The 20178-nt window shown below is 42.4% G+C and overlaps 1 protein-coding gene across 3 annotated transcripts in view; it reads right to left on the bottom strand.

Annotated features, from left to right (window-relative positions):
• The window catches only part of PIPOX (pipecolic acid and sarcosine oxidase), a 78215-nt gene that overhangs the window by 23732 nt on the left and 34305 nt on the right, over positions 1–20178 (bottom strand). For 2 of the 3 annotated variants that reach the window (XR_015062229.1, XM_085897303.1), the window contains exon 4: positions 14102–14287. The exons of the other annotated variant lie outside the window; for it this stretch is intronic. Coding sequence is in view for 1 of the 2 variants with exons in the window: in XM_085897303.1 (XP_085753429.1) it covers positions 14102–14287 (186 nt within the window). In the remaining variant the exon portion in view is untranslated. The remainder of the gene's footprint in view (positions 1–14101; positions 14288–20178) is intronic. 3 annotated transcript variants of the gene reach the window in all.

The following is a 20178-nucleotide window of genomic DNA, read 5'->3' as shown; positions in this document are numbered from 1 at the left end:
ATTGTACCCGGAGTGCCGGTGTAAAGATTTCAAGTTACACCCCCCCCTGTTCAAGTTACCTCCCCATAGAGTCCCTTTATAGAGAAAGTAGCGACAACTAACGATTTGATGCCATTTTGAGTCCATTCTTCAGTGCGGTGCGCGTGGAGGGCCGCCGTATGGCGCTAGTGCATTGAACCGTGTATTCCATTATCTTCTCCATGTATGAGAGATGGGAATGGTCTTTTCCATGTTGATAATGGACAAATTATGTGAAGATGACAAAATAGAAGATTTATGACAACCAAGAGCCATATGATAAAGAAGAAATTCACAGAGCTGGTTGTGATTTAACTGTCACAGACATTTAGAATCATGACAAAGAAGGAATGAACTCGACAAGTCCACGTGCTGCTTATTTCAGCCTCATTTTAATTTGAGGGAGGCGAGAGCGAGACTCGAACTCTCACCTCCCTGCTTATACATGTACAATGTACAATACAATGTTAATAGTTATCTTTGTATTTCTGCATTTGCTTGACCTTGTTTATCGTGTGTGGGTATATGTTTGTGTTTGTTTAATTTTCATATTTCAATTATTAATCTAAACTTTGCTGCATGTTGCAGATTATATATTAATCCCACCAAAAAGAGAGTAGCCCACCCCACCCGGCCCCTCATTCCCTGTTTCCCTCATTTCCCTTATGTTTCCCTCATGTTTTCCTCATTCCCTGAAGGTAAAAGCCAGTCCCGACCATTCGACACTCCTTCTATGCTTCTATGGGGTGTCGACCTGCTTAGTATCCTGAGATCTGGCAGTCTACACCCACACCAATAGATTTTAAATATTTGGAATAACCTACTCTTAAAAGTTAGAGTTAGGGTTTAGGGTTAGGGTTAGATTTAGGTTTAGGGTCAGGTTTAGGGTTAGGGTTAGGGTCAGAATTAGGGTTAGTGTTGACCCTAACCCTGCCTTTGAAGAGTGGGCCGTGTTAGCCCGTGGGCCGAGTTAGCCCGGATCCGTTCTCCGTTCATTCGTCTTTGTTTTGACTTTGAGTCCGAGTCTGACTTTGGAGACATGATCTAGACCCTATATTAATTGATCTCGCTCGAAGACTCTAACTCAAACTTAATTTTAAATAAAGATGCCTTCCCCTTCAAGTGCTAATTAATCCACGAGCAATGGATAACAAGCCTGGAAAGCCAAAGCTAAGGCCAGTCTCACTCGCAGCACACAAATATACGCATATGGGACCATGACCACCATCACACTGACCTGGCAGAGAACTGACGAAGAAGTTGCTTTCCATCCAACACGACCGACTCTGTTCTCCCAGATTTTCCATTTTTCAGCATCTGATGGACATCTATACATCTTGAATCCCTTCTCCGTTCTATCTGTGCACCTAAAGGCGCAACAACCTGTCATTTTGTCGTAAAACCGATGTAAAACACTAATGAGAACGCTGCGTACAGCAGGAACGTTAAAACGCTGACCGATAAGCATCCGATCCTGTCCGCGATGGACTCAAAATGGCTCCACGCAATCACGTGACTAGATTTTTCCGGACCCTCTATGTCGCTACTCTCTCTATTAAGGGACTCTACCTCCCGATAATCTGAAATCGATTTCAAGCTACCCCTCCCCCCCCTTTCAAGTTGCCTCCCGATAATCTGAAATTGATTTCAAGTTACCCCCGGGGGTAGCTTGAAATCGATTTCATCCTTCCCCCTACGATTTCATATTACCCCCCTCAAAACATTTATTTATGTATGTTTATTGACAAAAAATAGTAATTTAATTGAAACTAGCATAACCCGCGCTCTGCGCGACATGTTGGGGTGGGTGTGTTTGAGAAAGGAACTGATGCAGAGTATCAGTAGTAATTTTACTTTAATGCAGTAAGTGGAATACGATTTCACTGTTTCAGAACCATTTTATTTACTTTTTTCACCATGCACCTCATACGGTCTTTGAGATAATGTAAGCCGAATATCACGTTACTCGAGCGCAGAACAAAGTCGAAGATAGCGAGACACGAAACCACAAACTCGGAAATAATATATAAGATTGGAAACTAATTAGGGAAAAACTATTGACCACGTGACCGCCTTGAAAGAGTTTGCAATTAATTTTGATTTTATTTTAATATCGTTATTAATTGAAATCAGTATTTCTCATACAGTTATAGTTTTTGCCACAGTTTTTATGAAATCCTTCTTCGATATAGTTGATCCAAATAGACAAACTGGTTTATCTTTTTAACCAACTCAGACCATACTTACAATTATGGAAACGACGCAATAAAATCAATGTATAAGAAAGGCAATGAAAGCAGCTTATTTTTAATTCACAATTTCGTTGTGGTGGTGGTGGTCGTATGGCAGCTTAGCTGCCAGGGTAGCTCTCATTTCTTGAAGCGCGACTGTGTCGCTGATGCAGTGCCCCTCTATCAGCACACACACTGGAACTGGTACTCATTTTGCCGACCTCGGAAGGATGACAGGCTGAGTGTGTAGCCTGGTGTTGGCATAGTGGTTTCGGGTGGCGACTTGGGATCCTAGGGTCCTGAGTAGTGGTTAGGGTGGTGGCTTGGGATCCTAGGGTCCTGAGTAGTGGTAAGGGTTGTGGCTTGGGATCCTAGGGTCCTGAGTAGTGGTTAGGGTGGTGGTTTGGGATCCTAGGGTCCTGAGTAGTGGTTAGGGTGGTGGTTTGGGATCCTAGGGTCCTGAGTTCAAGCCCCGTCGGCCGCTGAATTAATGCACCGGGGGTTTGACAGCCTGTCATTTTTTTTTTCCCGAATTTTTTTCCATATCAATTAAATTACTATTTTTTTTGTAAATAAACAACATAAATAAATGTTTTGAGGGGGGTAATCTGAAATCGTAGGGGGTAGGATGAAATCGATTTCAGATTACCGGGAGGTAGCTTGAAATGTTTACACTGGCGATCCGGGTACAATAGGCCCATGATCGAAGTTAGTCCTCCCGCGCCAGCACTCTCGGCTAAACGTCGTTCGTGACCGTCTAAGACGAGCCATTTGTTGACACTTTCTCTCCATTTATCCCATGTTACAGACGTAAAACGTTTGACTTCTTCGTTCGCTTCATTGTCCTGGTGAATAATACACGGGGAGCGTCTATTGGCTGTCGAGGCGTCACGTGGCCTACACGTGATCCGTGTGGAGAAAATTCAAAAGAAAGAGCGCGGGCGAAACGCATCGATTTTCAAGATGAAAATACACAATAACTGCGGCTATTTGAGTGGAGAACTTTTGGATACGTATGTATTTGGATATATACTATCATATTATCAAGGTTTTGAATACCACCCCCCCTCCACGCCCCCCCCCCCGATGAGTGGAACGAAACTTGATTTTCAGGCACTTTCTGAGCCATGGCTGATGGCCGAAATGGTAGGTTCATGGTATGTTCTTGTTATGTGTGACAAAGAACCGTTGCTATGGACCCCTCCGTTGCCTAGCAACAGCCGAAAACCTCTAAATGTGGGGGTATTTTAACGAAAAAACAATCTGCAGCATTAACCCTTGAAGCTAGAATCATGAATTTTCTTGTGTTTAATCCTCAGGTCATTCCCCATCGAACGGGCCCATCGCGTCAGGTTCTATTGGGTAGTCGACTACCCATGTCCACCTACCGGCTTATCTGTCTGTCCCTCTGTTTGGTCCAGTGCTCCATAAATACAATGGCGATTTCGATGAAACCTGGTTGGTAGGTTCATACCATGACCTAGTTGTGTGTAAATGAGAACCGTTGCTATGGACCCATCCGTTGCCTCGCAATGGACCTTTGAAATTTTCAAAAAATCTCAAAAAAAAAATTATTCAAAAATCAAAAATCGGGCCACGAGCGGCTGTGGGCAAGTACATTCAGCCATATTGTCAAAAATTTCCAGCCGGATCCTATGAAAACTGCCGGAGAAGATAGACTTTGAATGAACCCTGGTCGAAAACAATAAAAAAAAATGAAGTTCGTTATATCTCAGAGACTACGAGTCAGATACAGTATACATGAAACTGGTATGGTAGGTTCATGGTATGTTCTAGTTATGTGTGAGAAAGAACCGTTGCTATGGACGCTTTTGTTGGCTAGTAACGGCTGAAAAACGACTAAATTCGACTTGTTCGACTACCCATGTCCATCTCCCGGCTTGTTTGCCTGTCTGTCTGTCTCCTACAGGTCACAATTTTCAACCATCTTTACGAAACTTAATCACGTGGTAGAGTTTGTCATAAGGAAGAGGCCTGTTGTTTTTAAGTCAAAAGGTCAAAAGGTCAGCATAAGCCAAAGGTCAACAACTATGGTGGTATTTCTAAAATCCTAAATTTTCATCCAATTGACTTGAAATTTGAAGAGGATATATATTTCGGGTCACTGAATTCAACCAACCAATTTATTTAGGTCAAAGATCAAAAGGTCAACATAGGCCCAAGGTCAACAATTAGGGAGGTGTTTCTAAAATCCTAAATTTTCATCCAATTGACTTGAAATTTGAAGAGGATGTATATTTCAGGTCACTGAATTCAACCAGACAATTTTTTTACATCAACGAAGATCAAAAGGTCAACACAGGCCCAAGGTCAACAATTAGGGTGGTGCTTCTAAAATCCTCAATTTTCATCTGATTGACTTGAAATTTGAAGAGGATTTATGTTTCAGGTCACTGAATTAAACCAATTATTTTGGAGGTCCACATAGGCCAAAAGGTCAACAATGTCCGAATTTTTAAAATTGTCAATTTTCATCCAATTCACTTGCAATTTGAAGAGGAGCTGCGTATTTGGTCATTTAATTCAACCACCAATCATTTTTGAGATCAAATTTGTTTCATGGATTTTGCAAGTATTGTGCTCTGCACAACGTCGTCGTCTTGTTTGTCAGTTTGTTTATTTTGTTTTTGAGATCAAATTTGTTTCATGGATTTTGCAAGTATCGTGCTCTGCACAACGTCGTCGTCTTGTTTGTCAGTTTGTTTATTTTGTTTGTTTGTCCGTACAGAACTTTCGTGTTTTTCTCTGCAACCGCTTGGCGGATTGAGACGAAATTTTCAACATTGGTGCGACTACTCGTGCAGAATGTTGTAATGATAATTGTGACATTATAGGTCACATGGTGTGGCAGCCATGTTGGAAAAACGAAAAGAAAAAACTTTGGACCTCTATCTCAGAAACTGCACCAAAGACAAAATTGAAATTTTGCACATAGCAAGTACACCTCATGCCTAATGAGTGTGATTTTTTTAATGACATAATAGGTGCCTTCATTATGACGTCATAATTGCATACGTAGAATGCCACATCTGATTAGTTTGAAAATTTGTGAGGGTCATCTCGGGATAAAACAAATCGATAACATCATCGATCACTTGATTCGGCATCCATATTGTTTTTTGTTTTTTTTAACCTTCAAAAATCTTCTTCTCTGAGGTGGCTTTACAGATCGAGGTGAAACTTTACATGTATGACCGCCTGTCCATGAAGAACAAAAGGTTCACAGATATGATGCCATTGTCACATGGTTTGGCAGCCATATTGGATTTACCCTAAAAGCTATAAAATACACCATTCAAAAGAAGTCCTGGCGAGGGTCTGCAATCTCTGATTGCTCTTTTTCTTGTTTGTTTTTGTTTGTCCAGGCAATATCTCAGCCATCCTTTGAGCTGGGAAGCTGAAATTTGGGGACAGTAGTAAAGATGTGCTTTGGCAAAATGTATTTTTTTTATTTTTTGATCAATCAATTAATTGATTAATTATTTAATTATCATCGATTTATGAATTATTTATTTCATTTCTCATTCTGGCACTATCTCAGGTACCTTTTGAGCGAGAAAGCTGATATTTGGACATAAGTAAACAAGTGATTTGGGTATTAAGATAATTTTTCATTTCATTGATTAATCAATTAATAATATGCTCGCTGACCGTTGTTACCTCAATTATCATGGGAGTCAGCTTGTTGGACACAGCTACAGCAACTCCTTGGACATATTAACCATCAGAGCGACCAGACTAGTAGTAGTTGTAACCACCCACCATTATCTCACCACTATCCAGTTTCTGATCCTCAGAAAGTGCTGCAATCCCGATGTTCAAACGCTGGAGCTCAGATGACAGCAGAGACGGGTGATCATCCTCTCTTAGGGATAGGACATTCCAGGCACCCACCCGAAGGGACCGCCGTCTTGTGGACAACACTGGTCTGGTGGAATAGCAGCACGAGCAGACAAACTGAATCACTTACACATGACAGAAAGGAGGTATGAAAAAATGGAGGTGACCATTCAGCTTTGAAATGGGGACCGTCACCAGGTGTTGGCTTATGGATGAATGCAAAGGATCTGGATGGGCTAATGAAAATACGGAGAGATGAGAGGGTGGTAGCAATGAGGCCAGAAGTGAAGTGATAGAAAACAGCACATTAATCTGCCTGGAGTGGTGAGCAGAACTTTGGATACGGCCTCCTGCTTCTTCTTCTTCTTCTTTCGTATGCAGCACTGTTCTGCTGGGCTGCATCTTTGGCTAAAATCGGCTGTGTTGCTGATGCAATGCCCCCTCCTTCAAAGGACAGGAATTTGACCATGGTGCCGGCAATAGCTCACCAACTCTTTGGGGGATATTCAACGTCCACCAACTAATGCCAGCAGATGGGACACCAATTTAACGTCCATCCGAGGGAGAGGAGACACATTGATGAATCACTGCCTCCTGCTGAGATATTCCAACAACAAGGAGATCAATGGACTAGCTTACTTCCAGGAGAGCAAGATAGGAAGCATCTGAAGCAGGCCAAAGTAAGGAGTCATACTCAATGATACTACAGATAAAGGTCTTAACATGTAGTGAAGTAGGAGCAGCTCAGAGTGGACATAGCTCTGATAATACAGAGGCATCGGCCTGCCTTCAAAGCCAGTTTGGTGACGTTGTCTGCCAAAAACAGATTGCGATATATTGTGAGGCCAAGGAGCTTCAGAAAGTACACCTTTTCCAATAATTGGCCAGATAAAAATACTAGAGAAAGGGAGTGGGGAAAGGGGGTGGGAGGGGGGGTTCAAAAGCCAGTTCTTTGGGAGGGACAGAGTGAGAGCACAGAATTCTCCTATGTTAAAAACATGCTGGCAATAGCTCACATGCCGGTGTTTTCGCAGAGTAATAATTTTAGGTAGTATATTGTAGACAGCAACCGCTCAGGGTGGTACTACCGTTCTGACTTATGAGCATTAAAGTGGTGCCCAGAACCATCTTACACTCTCCATGTCAGGATTGCTGCTCTTACTTTGTTTCACTCAAACTACAGCTACCGGGATAGCTTTAATCTCTCTTTTCTGCAAACAATCATCATGTACTTTTCATCATACATTTTTCTTACTCATTTTCCCTCCTCACTTTATTCTCTCTTTTCTTACTTTCTATGCAGTTCTTTTATTTAAGGCTTGGCCTCGATGAGGACTATTTAGTCCGTGCCTGTAGCCTTCGACATTAAAATAATAATAATAATAAATAAATAAAAATGTTCTGGGTAGCTGACCAATGGCTAATTGTTTTTCTGCAGAGATGGATGCAGCATCACGCTGCCTTTCAGAAGTGTTGTGTATTGTTTTACACAGGGTGGACTTATCCACAAAATTTTACACAGGAAGTATCCTGGAAGGAAGCAAAGAGGTAATTGATGTACAATATGTGAAGAAATAGGTCGGTCCCAAATCGCTATCTTGCAGGACACCAACTGCCAGAAAAATAACTCAAGACAGAATGCTAACACGTGTTTTTAGGCCCGGTCACACCTTGACGTTTTAGCCAACTTATGCCGATTTTTGAATTTTTTTTCTAAAACGCTGGAACACGTTGAATACGTTATGGGTAAGTTTTGATAACATTGAGAGCACGCTGAAAAACACTGCCATACATCGTTGTACGTTGGCTTTAAACGTTGTACTTTTTGGTTGTCCTCAAATTTTTTCATGCTTGAAATTTCACGACGTATGCCGGCGTATGACTCACACGTTCCGCTACGCTGGCCACAAGTTGTATGCACGGTCTGCGATCGTTGCCACACATTGACAGACGTTACTTTTAAGTTACTCATAGGCTGAAAGACGTCGGTATAATGGATCGTCCTTGCGTCAGCGTCCACGGCCACGGCCAGGACACTTATTTGCAGCATTCTTCAAACTTTTCTTGGGCATGACGAGGATGTTCACACTTCGATGTCTAGCTTGGCTATGATTCCAATTGTCCATCGGCAGCGTCTATTTAAAATAGTCGAGTTTGAGCGTTTTAACACGTTCAGAAGAAACGCTTCAAATTTCCAAACCCCAGCGTCAAAAAACAAAGGCGAGTGACAGCAATTTAAATCGTTCATTGCAAACAATGAAAATAGTTGAGCGGTACCGTTTAAAAGTCGTTGAGTGTAAAAAAAATCCAATTGTTGAGCGCAAGCATCTACTTTCAATAGTGGAGATGCAGCCATTTAAATCGTTGAGTTTATCATTTAAATCGTTAAACGCAAGGACCCACACCCTCCCCCTCACACTCACCTACTACTGCCAACATGAACAAACTACTACTAATACGAATACTAATACTGATACTGATACTGATACTTATACTGTTACTGCTGACATGGACATCGACTCAAAAAGGACTAGAAAACACTGTTGGGTTCCCCTTTTATGAACACCATTTTTATATACCAATTCCCAAAATCGCTGGGAACACGTCTTTATATGGCAGTTGTAAGCTAGAAACACGTTCATTTATTTTTTTTTGTCGACCGGAAGACGTCATTGGAATACGTCTACATACGTCGATGTGTGTTGGGACTACGTAAAGAATTGGTTCAAAGCACGTCAAACATAAGTTAGAAATAAGTTTCGCGTAAAAAAGACATTACCGCGACGTGTTTCGACTTATGAGTAGCTTATGAGTAGCCTTTGTGGACGTGTGTAAGCGTCCACATATCGTGTGTAAAACTTATCCCCATCGCATGCGGAACGTGTGTCATACGCCGAGTACGTCGTAAAATTTTGAACATGTTTAAAATTTCTTGACGTACTCTACTTACTACGACGTATGATAGCGTACTTTAGTGTTCTACTCATGTATACCAAACTTACTCATACCGTATTTGACGTGCCCCAACGTTTTAGACACATTTTTCTTAGGTCGGCATACGCTGGCAAGATCGCCAAGGTGTGACCGCGATGTTGACACTTCCATTTCTACGGCAGTTATGATTCGAATCGTTGTGCGTCAGCCTTTTAATAGGCTACGTCACGACATCGTCGGCGATGCGTGCAACGCGCTATGCCGAAGTTAGACTATCGTTGGGCATCGGTTGTGTAGGCCGACAACAGGTTCAGCATTCGTTGGTATAAGTTATCTATAACACAACGAAACGTTCTGTGTCCGTTACCAATGCGTTATACATAAGACCAAGTCGTTATGAATACGTCCGAATCTTGAAAAAAAAACATCAAAAGTTCAACGTAAGCCAGCGTTTTCGATACATTTTAATACGTTGCCATCGCTGGCTAAAACGTCAAGGTGTGACCGGGCCTTTTGCAGAGTAAATTTGATCAACAGATTGACCGAGTAAATGGTAATATCTCTCTCCCCCCCCTCCCCCCAACTCCCCAAGTGGAGGCGAGTAATATTGTTGTGGGCCGGGGTTCAGCGGCAATAAACGACCACCAGGGGGAGCAGTAGAGCCGTCCCCCACGGAACACCCGGAATTTAGGTCATGACTCCCGGACAACTCCGAAAGATCACGGGTTATTTAAAGGACCATGGTCGCCAATATTTCGACGGCGTGAGGTAGGGTCCACTTGTCTAATTCCAATTTACCTAAGTACTCACGCCGTCTCGCTACCGGGGAAACCACCCCCTCGGCCGACTCTGTCAGAGCCAAGTCGCATGTACCGACTCGGGTCCGGCGTACCGAGCAGGAGTTACCAGAGCCGTGCCGGTCCCAATGGCAACTTACGGCACACGGCCTCTGTAATTCTCATTATGCACCGTGCTCGGTCAATGAAAGAAAGTGACAGACAACGAGTTGGTACATTGAATAATTGGGGGTTTATTTATCAGGGGGCAGGGGAGCACAAAGAGCATAGTTATCAGAATAAAAGCAATGTACAATGAACAAAAGCACTTAACAATTTCAACTTACAGACGGGGCACACACACACACACACACACACACACACACACACACACACACACACACGAAATGGACCCCGTGGGGTCTTTATTCGGTCCCTCAGCCCAGGAGGGAAAGGCGAGCTGGGGACCAGGGCCTTGTCGGGTACCTCTCCGCCTCGTGCGGTCACACGAGACTCCAACCCACCACGGTGGGTCTCGAACCCACGACCCGAAGTCCACGGGCCCACGACCCTGGCTGCTAAGTCACCACCACCACGAGGGGGCACCGCAAAGGACCACAGACAAAAAGCCACCATGACCAACACCAAGCCACCCAGACCGACTGCTCACCACTCGACTTATTCCTCGGCGTTCTGGCTTCTCATTGGCTGGGCCATTCATTCCATTCAATAAATTCCCATTCCATTCAGTAAATTCCATTCAGAACCCATTCCATTCAGTAAATTCCCGAGGAGAAGATAGATTTTTAATCTGACTACCCCCTAAAAATGGCTATTTTTTGGGCGTGGCTCCGTCCACAATGGGCGTAGCACGCCCTCATCCAGGAAAACACAACTTGACTGATATCGAACACATAACCAAGTTTCATCAAGATCGGATCGAAGTGCACGGAGTTATGCTCTGGACAGACAGACACACAGACACACAAGCCGGTAGGCGGACATGGGTAGTCAATCAAGTCGAATTTAGTAGTTTTTCAGCCGCGACTAGCTAAAAAAAAGCGTCCATTGCAACGGTTCTTTCTCACACATAACTAGGACATACCATGAACCTACCATTCCAGTTTCATGTATATCTGACTCATAGTCTCTGAGATATAACGAACTTCGTTTTTTTATTGTTTTCGACCAGGGTTCATTCAAAGTCTATCTTCTCCGACAGTTTTCATAGGATCCGGCTGGAAATTTTTGACAATATGGCTGAATGCACTGCCCACAGCCGCTCGTGGCCCGATTTTTAATTTTCGAAAAAAATTAATTTATGATTTTTCAAAAATATCAAAACATTTCAAAGTCCCGTTGCGAGGCAACGGATGGGTCCAAAGCAACGGTTCTCATTTGCACACAACTAGGTCATGGTATGAACCTACCAACCAAGTTTCATCGAAATCGAAAAATTTCAAAGTCCCGTTGCTAGGCAAAGGATGGGTCCAAAGCAACGGTTCTCATTTGCACACAACGAGGTCATGGTATGAACCTACCAACCAAGTTTCATCGAAATCGCCATTGTATTAACGGAGCACTGGACCGAACAGAGAGACAAACATATCGATGGAAAAAGTGATAATAAGGGTAGAACAAATTTGAAAAAAAAAATTTTTTCGCCAAGATCGACTTCCCAACAGACAGACAGACAAGCGGGAAGGCAGACATGGGTAGTCGCCTACCCAATATAACCTGACGTGATGGGCCCGTTGGATGGGGAATGACCTGAGGATTAAGCACAAGAAAATTCATGATTCTAGCTTCAAGCGTTAATGCTGCAGATTGTTTTTTCGTTAAAATACCCCCACATTTAGGGTTTTCGGCCGTTGCTAGGCAACGGAGGGGTCCATAACAACAGTTCTTTCTCACACATAACTAGGACATACCATGAACGTACCATACCAGTTTCATGTATATCTGACTCAGTCTCTGAGATATAACGAATTTCATTTTTTTATTGTTTTCGACCAGGGTTCATTCAAAGTCTATCTTCTCCGACAGTTTTCATAGGATCCGGCTGGAAATTTTTGACAATATGGCTGAATGTACTGCCCACAGCCGCTCATGGCCCGATTTTTGATTTTCTAAAAAATAATTTTTTTATGATTTTTTCAAAAATTTCAAAGTCCCGTTGCTAGGCAACGGTGATGTCCATAGCAACGGTTCCCAATTGCATACAACTCGGTCATGGTCTGAACCAACCAAGTTTCATCGAAATCGCCATTGTATTAACGGAGCACTGGACCGAACAGAGGGACAGACAGACAGACAGACAAACATAGACGGAAAAACTGATAATAAGGGTGGAACAAATTTCAAATTTTTTTTTTTTTTAATTTCCGACTGGATCGACTACCCAACAAGCCGGTAGGCGGACATGGGTAGTCGCGATGGGTCCGTTCGATGGGGAATGACCTGAGGATTAAGCACAAGAAAATTCATGATTCTAGCTTCAAGCGTTAATGCTGCAGATTGTTTTTTCGTTAAAATACCCCCACATTGAGAGGTTTTCGGCCGTTGCGAGGCAACGGAGGGTCCATAGCGACAGTTCTTTCTCACACATAACTAGGACATACCATGAACCTCCCATACCAGTTTAATGTATATCTGACATTGTCTCTGAGATGTAACGAACTTCGTTTTTTTATTGTTTTCGAACAGGGTTCATTCAAAGTCTATCTTCTCCGACAGTTTTCATAGGATTCGGCTGGAAATTTTTGACAATATGGCTGAATGTACTGCCCACAGTCGCTCGTGGACCGATTTTTGATTTTCGAAAAAAAAAATAATTTTTTATGATTTTTCAAAAATTTCAAAGTCCCGTTGCTAGGCAACGGTGGTGTCCATAGCAACGGTTCTCATTTGCACACAACTAGGTCATGGTATGAACCTACCAACCAAGTTTCATCAAAATCGCCATTGTATTAACGGAGCACTGGACCGAACAGACAGACAGACAAACATATCGACGGAAAAAGTGATAATAAGGGTAGAACAAAGTTCAATTTTTTTTTTTTTCGGCTGGATCGACTACCCAACATATCGACGGAAATACTGACAATAAGGGTAGGAAATTTTCAAAACAATCTCAACAAACTGACTACCCAACAAACATTGACGGAAATACTGATAATAAGGGTAGGAAATTTTCAAAACAATCTCAACAAACTGACTACCCAACAAACATTGACGGAAATACTGATAATAAGGGTAGACGAGATTGACTACCCAACAGACATAACGAATATAGTGGTCACTCTGGCTGGCGCTCGTCAGCTCGTGAAACCAAAAAACAAAAATTACAAGTGGGCGTGGCTCCGCCCACAATGGGCAATCTTCGCTGCTACCCTACTATCTGTCACCGCCCATTTCTTCAAAAACCTATCTTCTCCCTCAAAATTGACCGAATCAAACTGAATTTTTATATGTTATACATATGGCCAATGCGCACATTTTCTCGAGCGGGAATTTCGATTAAAAAAAAAAAAAATCGAGAAAAAAACAAAAATTACAAGTGGGCATGGCTCCGCCCACAATGGGTGTGGGACGCCCATCACCAGGAAGACAAAACTAGGCATTGATAAACATCATATTCAAGTTTCATCCAAATCGGATCACATCCCACGAAGTTGTGCTCTGGACAGACAGACAGACATACACACAGACACACAGACACAACGAATATAGTGGTCACTCTGGCTAGTGCTCGTGAACCAATAAAATTAATATGAATAAGTATGACAGTGCAATGAAATCCCCCAAGACTAGAAGAGTATCTCGCCTGGGCACTGATAAAGCACAGACTCGAGAACGGCATCGACTCAAACACTGGACCAATATGTTTTAGCTTGCACAACCTCCTGCACACATCACATGTCAATTTTATTCTGTATACCACATCTTGTTACCAGTGGGATACCAAACATAAACTGTTCAACCTGGCGGAGGTATGCGCTCTACCGAGTGCCATTCTCGTTTGAAATGTAAATGTAATGATGCTTCAGGATTGATTTCATGACATTCAAAATTGAGCAATGGCTTTACTGTGCAGGTCCAGTACATTTTTTAGAGTTCCCACATGTCTTGGTGGGTGTCGATCAGGACATCAACTGGATGGACAATAAATGAACATAAATCACAATGATCACGACATAAACTGGATGGACAATAAACCTTATGGAGACATGGCATGAGATAAAAAGATACAAAGTCAATCAATTTAAGAAGAGATCATACCTGTAGAGGAACCCACAAGCCAAGCTGTTTGAGCAACAGGCCAGCCCAAGCACCTGGTGTAAGTATCAATGCACGGGTTGTGTACCAGCCTTTGGCCTCTACCTCGAGCCTCAGTGGAGAGCCAGGTTGTATCCTAATCACCTTAGATCTGTCTTGCACCTCCCCACCTCGTTGGCGTACAACATCCTGCACACATATGTCAATTTTAATCTGTGCCAATCACCCCTTTTGGGTGCTGGTCCATGGTAATGCCATGAAATCTCTGTTTATTCAAATAGTTCATCTAATATATAAAGCTCATTCTAACCACTCACTGACTGACTCGCTGATATTGTTTGGTACCTTCCGGGTGACGTAGATAGTTGAAATTTCATGAGCTGATGGACAAAGCCGATACACCGGGGAAAAAAAAAATCACGGAACTGTCGGAAAGCACCTGTAAATGAAAATATAAATAAATGAAAAAAATAAATTCAGGTGAGCGACCCGGGACAAGAGGGAAACATGGTAATTTTGCGTGCCAACAGACATCAAAGCTGATACACTGGGGAAAAAAAATCACAGAACCGTCGGAAAGCATCTGTAAATGAAAATATAAATAAATATATAAAAAATGACCGTTTTTACAGCCATTTTTCCCTGCTGTGCAGGGGTTTGGCTTTTTCTTGAGGCAATGTTTTATGGCCGGATGCCCTTCCTGACGCCAACCCTGGTCGCCTCTTACGACACACAGGGATATGGTATACCTATTCTTACCGGGGCATACACCGGGACCAGTACACTGGTACTCATTTCGCCGACCTCGGAAGGATGACAGGCTGAGTCAACCCCCTGGTGTTAATTCAGCAGCCAACGGGGCTTGAACTCAGGACCCTGGGATCCCAAGCCGCCACCCGAACCACTAAGCAAACACCAGGCTTGAAAATATAAATAAATGAAAATAAATAAATTTTAAAAACTAAATGCACGTGAGCGACCCGAGAAAATAGGGAAGCACGGGAATTTCGCGTGCCGACGGACATCGAAGCCGATACACAGGGAAAAATAACAGAACCATCGGAAAGTGTCCATAAATGAAAATATAAATAATTGAAAATAAATACATGATAAAAAATAAATGAAAGAAAAACAAATGCAGGTGGACGACCCGAGACGAATGGGGAAGCACGGTTCGTTATTGGTTACAATGTGTAAGCATACCCTGCAAGTTACTTCATAAACCAGTCATACTAACCTTTGAAGTAGTTAATATAAATGTAAAAAGAAGCATACCGGTACCAGGTTTCTTGCAAAAGTAAAGATATGAATGGTTCAAATGCGAGATTGACTTTGTATAAATAAAATGAGGAAGGCTATCTAGATTAATAATTTTTCAGTGAATTTGTCTTTACAGTGTAGGTGTGGCACTTAAAATGCTGTATATAAATACAGCAAAAAGTGAGATAATGGAGGATCGCACAGCATATAATTGGGAAATTTCTGGTTGACGAAAGCATCAGGCATGTTGGAATTTACACACGACTGGTTGCACAGTATAGTGACGATTGCCTGTCAAGAAAATCCAAATTGAAGAGCACCTGGGGGTGAGGGAAAGGGAGGTTTTTTGATGAATGAAGCTATGAAAAATTACATTCTATACTTGCTACATACACATCCCAATAGACTTCTACACTGGAGGCAGACAAAAGCTTCCACTTCAATGGAACAGGTGAGTGCCACAAGCTGAACAATACCTTGAAAACAATACAGGCATGATATGAGCAGTCACAACTCACAACTTGGTGTGCGGCACAGTCCCAGAGACCGAATTGAATATGTCGAGGAAATGTCTGTCATGGCCACAATGGTGCTAACGACAATCACTGCAATCCAATAATCAGATTGGCCCTTGCAATCATCATGATTGTAAAAATTTGTCAAGTGATGTTGAATCTTGTACCATTGATGGTTACGGTTGGGGAAAAGGATCCCAGGGTGTAACTCAACACATAAAGGAACCTTTAGTTCGATAGCTCATTAGTAATTGTGCGTAGTCAGGTACTTTCCCCTCGTATCAGGGATGGGGTAAAATTTGAGTGTGTTAGCAGGTTTCATCTTCGGTGTGATTCTCCAATTTCCATCCTTCCCCATCCATCCATCCATCCATTCTTCCCCCACCCCCATTCATCCATCCCAATCCCTTGCCTTCCCCCTCTCAGATTTCAAACTTTGTAAACCCCCCTTTTCTTTGAATACATTCCAATCCCTTTAGTCCTCAATCCCTTCAAATCCTTCTTCCTATTTTATCCCCCCATGCTAATTCCCACAGCACAAACCACACCAACCCCATAATTACACCGACACACATAATTAGAGCCAGTCCTGCGCTGCCTGAGGCAAAGCTGCAGGTCTGCAGACTGGTATACTCTACCATTTTGTCCTTTTTTAAGTTTCCATGGTGGAACAACAATAATAAATTAAAAGGTTTAGGGTTTTCACCATGTATGAGCTTTTAAATGAGCTATTTACATTCTTTATACTTTAAAAAGAAAATATCTCCAAAGCAAAAAGAAAGAAAGTAGGCCTCAAGGTTTCAGACATCATGTTCTGCTCATCCACAGGAGGAAGTAACTGGAACGAATAAATCCAACTTTTATAACAACTCCTCACCCCCCCCCCCCATAGGCTGATTATAGTGGGGTGCTGATTGGCTAATTATTGTGAGGTGCTGATTGGCTGTCGAATGCAAGTTACTGATTGGTCAGTACATTTTCCTCATCATAGTCCAATGCCCTCATTGCATTGCAAGCTGTATTTATAGATGTCAATTTGTTGACAAGGGAAAGCCAGATATCGCTAATGGGTGTCCTGTTTTCTTGAGGGACCATGGGATGTAAATAGGGTTGGGCACACATCGACTTTTTCTCTGTTGTCCCGTTGAAAGGAGTGTTTTTTATGGCCATTTTTCACGCTGATCACGAATCCGTTGAAATTTTTGACCTCGGATGATGTCTTCCATTGGTAAAATGCAAAAAATCAAAATGGCCACCAAATTTACCCACTTTTCAGGTAAAATTTGATAATTATGGCTTACTAGGGCATGTAATATTATTACTGAAGTATGGCTTACTAGGGCATGAAATGATGTCTTACCAAGACATCATCCTCGGTCAAAAATTTCAACGGATTCATGATCAGCGTGAAAAATGGCCATAAAAAACACTCCTTTCAATGGGACAACAGAGAAAAAGTCGATGTGTGCCCAACCCTAATATTACATGCCCTAGTAAGCCATAATTATCAAATTTTACCTGAAAAGTGGGTAAATTTGGCAGCCATTTTGAATTTTTGCATTTTACCAACCTAAGACATCATCCTAGGTCAAAAAGTTCAACGTATTCGTGATCAGCGTGAAATTTGGCCATAAAAAAAAACACTCCTTTCAAAAAAGTATGGTTGTATGCCCAACCCTAATGTAAATATATCTCCATAGTTTCTCTGATTCTCCTTGAGTGCCAGTGACTGATATGATAAGTTTACCATCTGACCATAATATGCGACGATAATTGGTCTGCTTGATTGACAATTGCTGATTTTTCCCCTTCCCCCTCTTCTATTATATGCTTGATGGTCTTTCAATCTCGTGGTAAATTATCCTGCCAGTTTCACCAATGTCAACTTTGCCGCATTCACATGGGATGCGGTAAACACTTGGATGGTGGTTGGTGGGAAGCCTTCTGTCCTTATGGGTGTGAAGAATATATTCAAGCTTGTGTCAAGCGATGGCGTACTGTTATATTAGCAGTCTTGAGAATCCGTTACGGTGTGATGTACATCCATTGAAAGGAAGAGTAACATCTGCTCTAGCTTCCGGTGTTGGATCACGAGTTCTTGGTGCTTCATGATGATCTTGTGAGTGGGATAACCATTGAATTTAAGGACATTTGTGTGATGTGGCATAGTTCGCAATGCAGGTTATACTTGTCGCTGATGGTGTAGACATGACAAACAAGAGTGCTGCTCACAGACTGGAGAGTTGAGGGATGAAGAAAAGAGCGGTAGTTGAGGTAGCGATCCGTACGAGTTGGTTTCCTGTATACTTTGTGAGAGCGTTTGCCATTAGGAGCCTTGGTAATAAGGATATCGAGAAAATAAATTGACTGTTGTTGCTCAACCTCCATGTGAACTTGATGTTGCAATGTTGATTGTTAAGGTGCTGAAAAAAACGGATGGAGATCTATTTTGTCTATTTTGCCATATAACAAAGATGTCATCGACATAGCGTAGCCAGAGTTTAGATTGAAATGGTGCTGAGAGGAGGGCTGAGCATTCAAATTCTTCCATAAAGAGGTTTGCTACTATGGGTGAGAGTGGAGAACCCATAGCAGCGCCTTCCTTTTGTTGGTAGAATGAATCTCGACATTTGAAAGACGTAGAATTGAGACACTTAAGAAGGAGTTCGTGAATTTGTTCTGGTGATAAACTGGTACGTTCCTTTAGGGTAGAGTTTTCTTGGAAGCGAAAGAAACAGATAAATATTTTGAGCACACATCTACCATTACATGTTTGCAGAATGATATCTTCATAAAACTTGTGTGGGACAACAACGATTTTAGAGAGGGGACACTGTTGAGGAAGGTGTAGTGTCCGGAGGGCCGTAGGACTCAGATAGTCGTGAGGGTTGTCGAACTCTGTTTATTGCCCGTCCGAACGCACACTACTACAGACTACCCCAGACGCCTCAGGCGGCGCGAACACCTATATCCCTTACAGACACGTGACCACCAAAACCACTCCTCCACAACGCTCCCCGCATTGTGCCCTGCCCACGCATGCCAGTACACCACAGAAGGGGTCAACTCACAACACCAACGGTATTGCCATTCAACATGCACAGCTGCAACTACCAACCACAGCAGAGCTAGCATCAATATTGGCTGTGAAGAGCACAAAGCAATGGTCCCTTCAAGCTCCAGAAAAGGATGTTGTCCCTTTTGATGGTGCCATAAAACATCACTTGAAACATTCGCCACTGTCGCACTATTCGAGCTGAAACATTCTGTAACATCCTTCAGCCAGAATAAGCAGAAAGAGGCTGCTTACTACATCGCCAAGGCTCCAACTGATGTCTGCTGCCTTCACGGACAGGTTTCAACCAACTCTTAACAGACATTCCACCAAAAGCTCCAATAGGTTATCTACCTGTTATTGATGCCACATGATAAAATAAAATATCAATTAAAAAATTTTTTTTTTAAAACATGCTTGGAAACCAGGCTTGATTGCTTCCAATTTTTTGGTGGGAAGTGTAGACTAGCATGCAACTTATAAAAGTGAGATAAGATGGAATAATGATTTTCATCCTCTGCGAAGGAGTGGACCACAAGAATCATTTTCCGAAGGGATATGTTGGGCAGGGCTAATAGTCTAATTCTCCTTTCCCTGAAACTTGGCATTAGAATGCTGAACAACGGCATATGTATGTCTGCTATGAGCAGTCAGGAAAAGATCTGCACCACCAGAGAACTCGAAGATTATCGCGTACCCTCTCACACAGAGGAACAGATAAATATTTTGAGCAGGCACACCAATAAATTGTTCCTTAAAAAAATGAGTCTTGCATCTCATCAAACATCTGGTTGGTCTGATAGTTCCACCCATATTATCAAGCAATTGGACAACCTAACCACGGATGGCAATTTCTTTACCCCATCATGGCTTGACATTGCTGAACTTGGTCATATACAGTACCAATTCTCAGTTAAACCATGGCACTTCAAAAGTGCTTCACATAGGACAGCCTACAATACACATTGAGTGCTTTGACAGTTAAAATAACAGAGTGAGGTAGCCTATCCCACCCTATTCCACATGTTGTTTGTCGCAAAATGCTCAAACCTCAGGAGGTAGCCGTCTGGAACATCCTTCCCATCAACATTTCAGTTCCAGCCTGTGTAAAGTTATTCATATGCTCCAGGTGACCTTCTTGAATACTCTGTACTTTGAGATGCTTTAACTCCAATTCAGCCTTAAACCTTCTTGCTTCCCCCTCCTCTTTCAGATTTGAGCCTTTTATCCTCCCTTTCAACCTTCAGACT

Source organism: Eptatretus burgeri, chromosome 10 (genome assembly GCF_056783735.1).
Source record: "Eptatretus burgeri isolate ZD-2024b chromosome 10, Ebu_testis_v1, whole genome shotgun sequence".
NCBI classification, from domain to species: Eukaryota; Metazoa; Chordata; class Myxini; order Myxiniformes; family Myxinidae; genus Eptatretus; species Eptatretus burgeri.
Note: the sequence above shows the minus strand (reverse complement) of the source record. Positions and strands in the feature narration are given on the sequence as shown.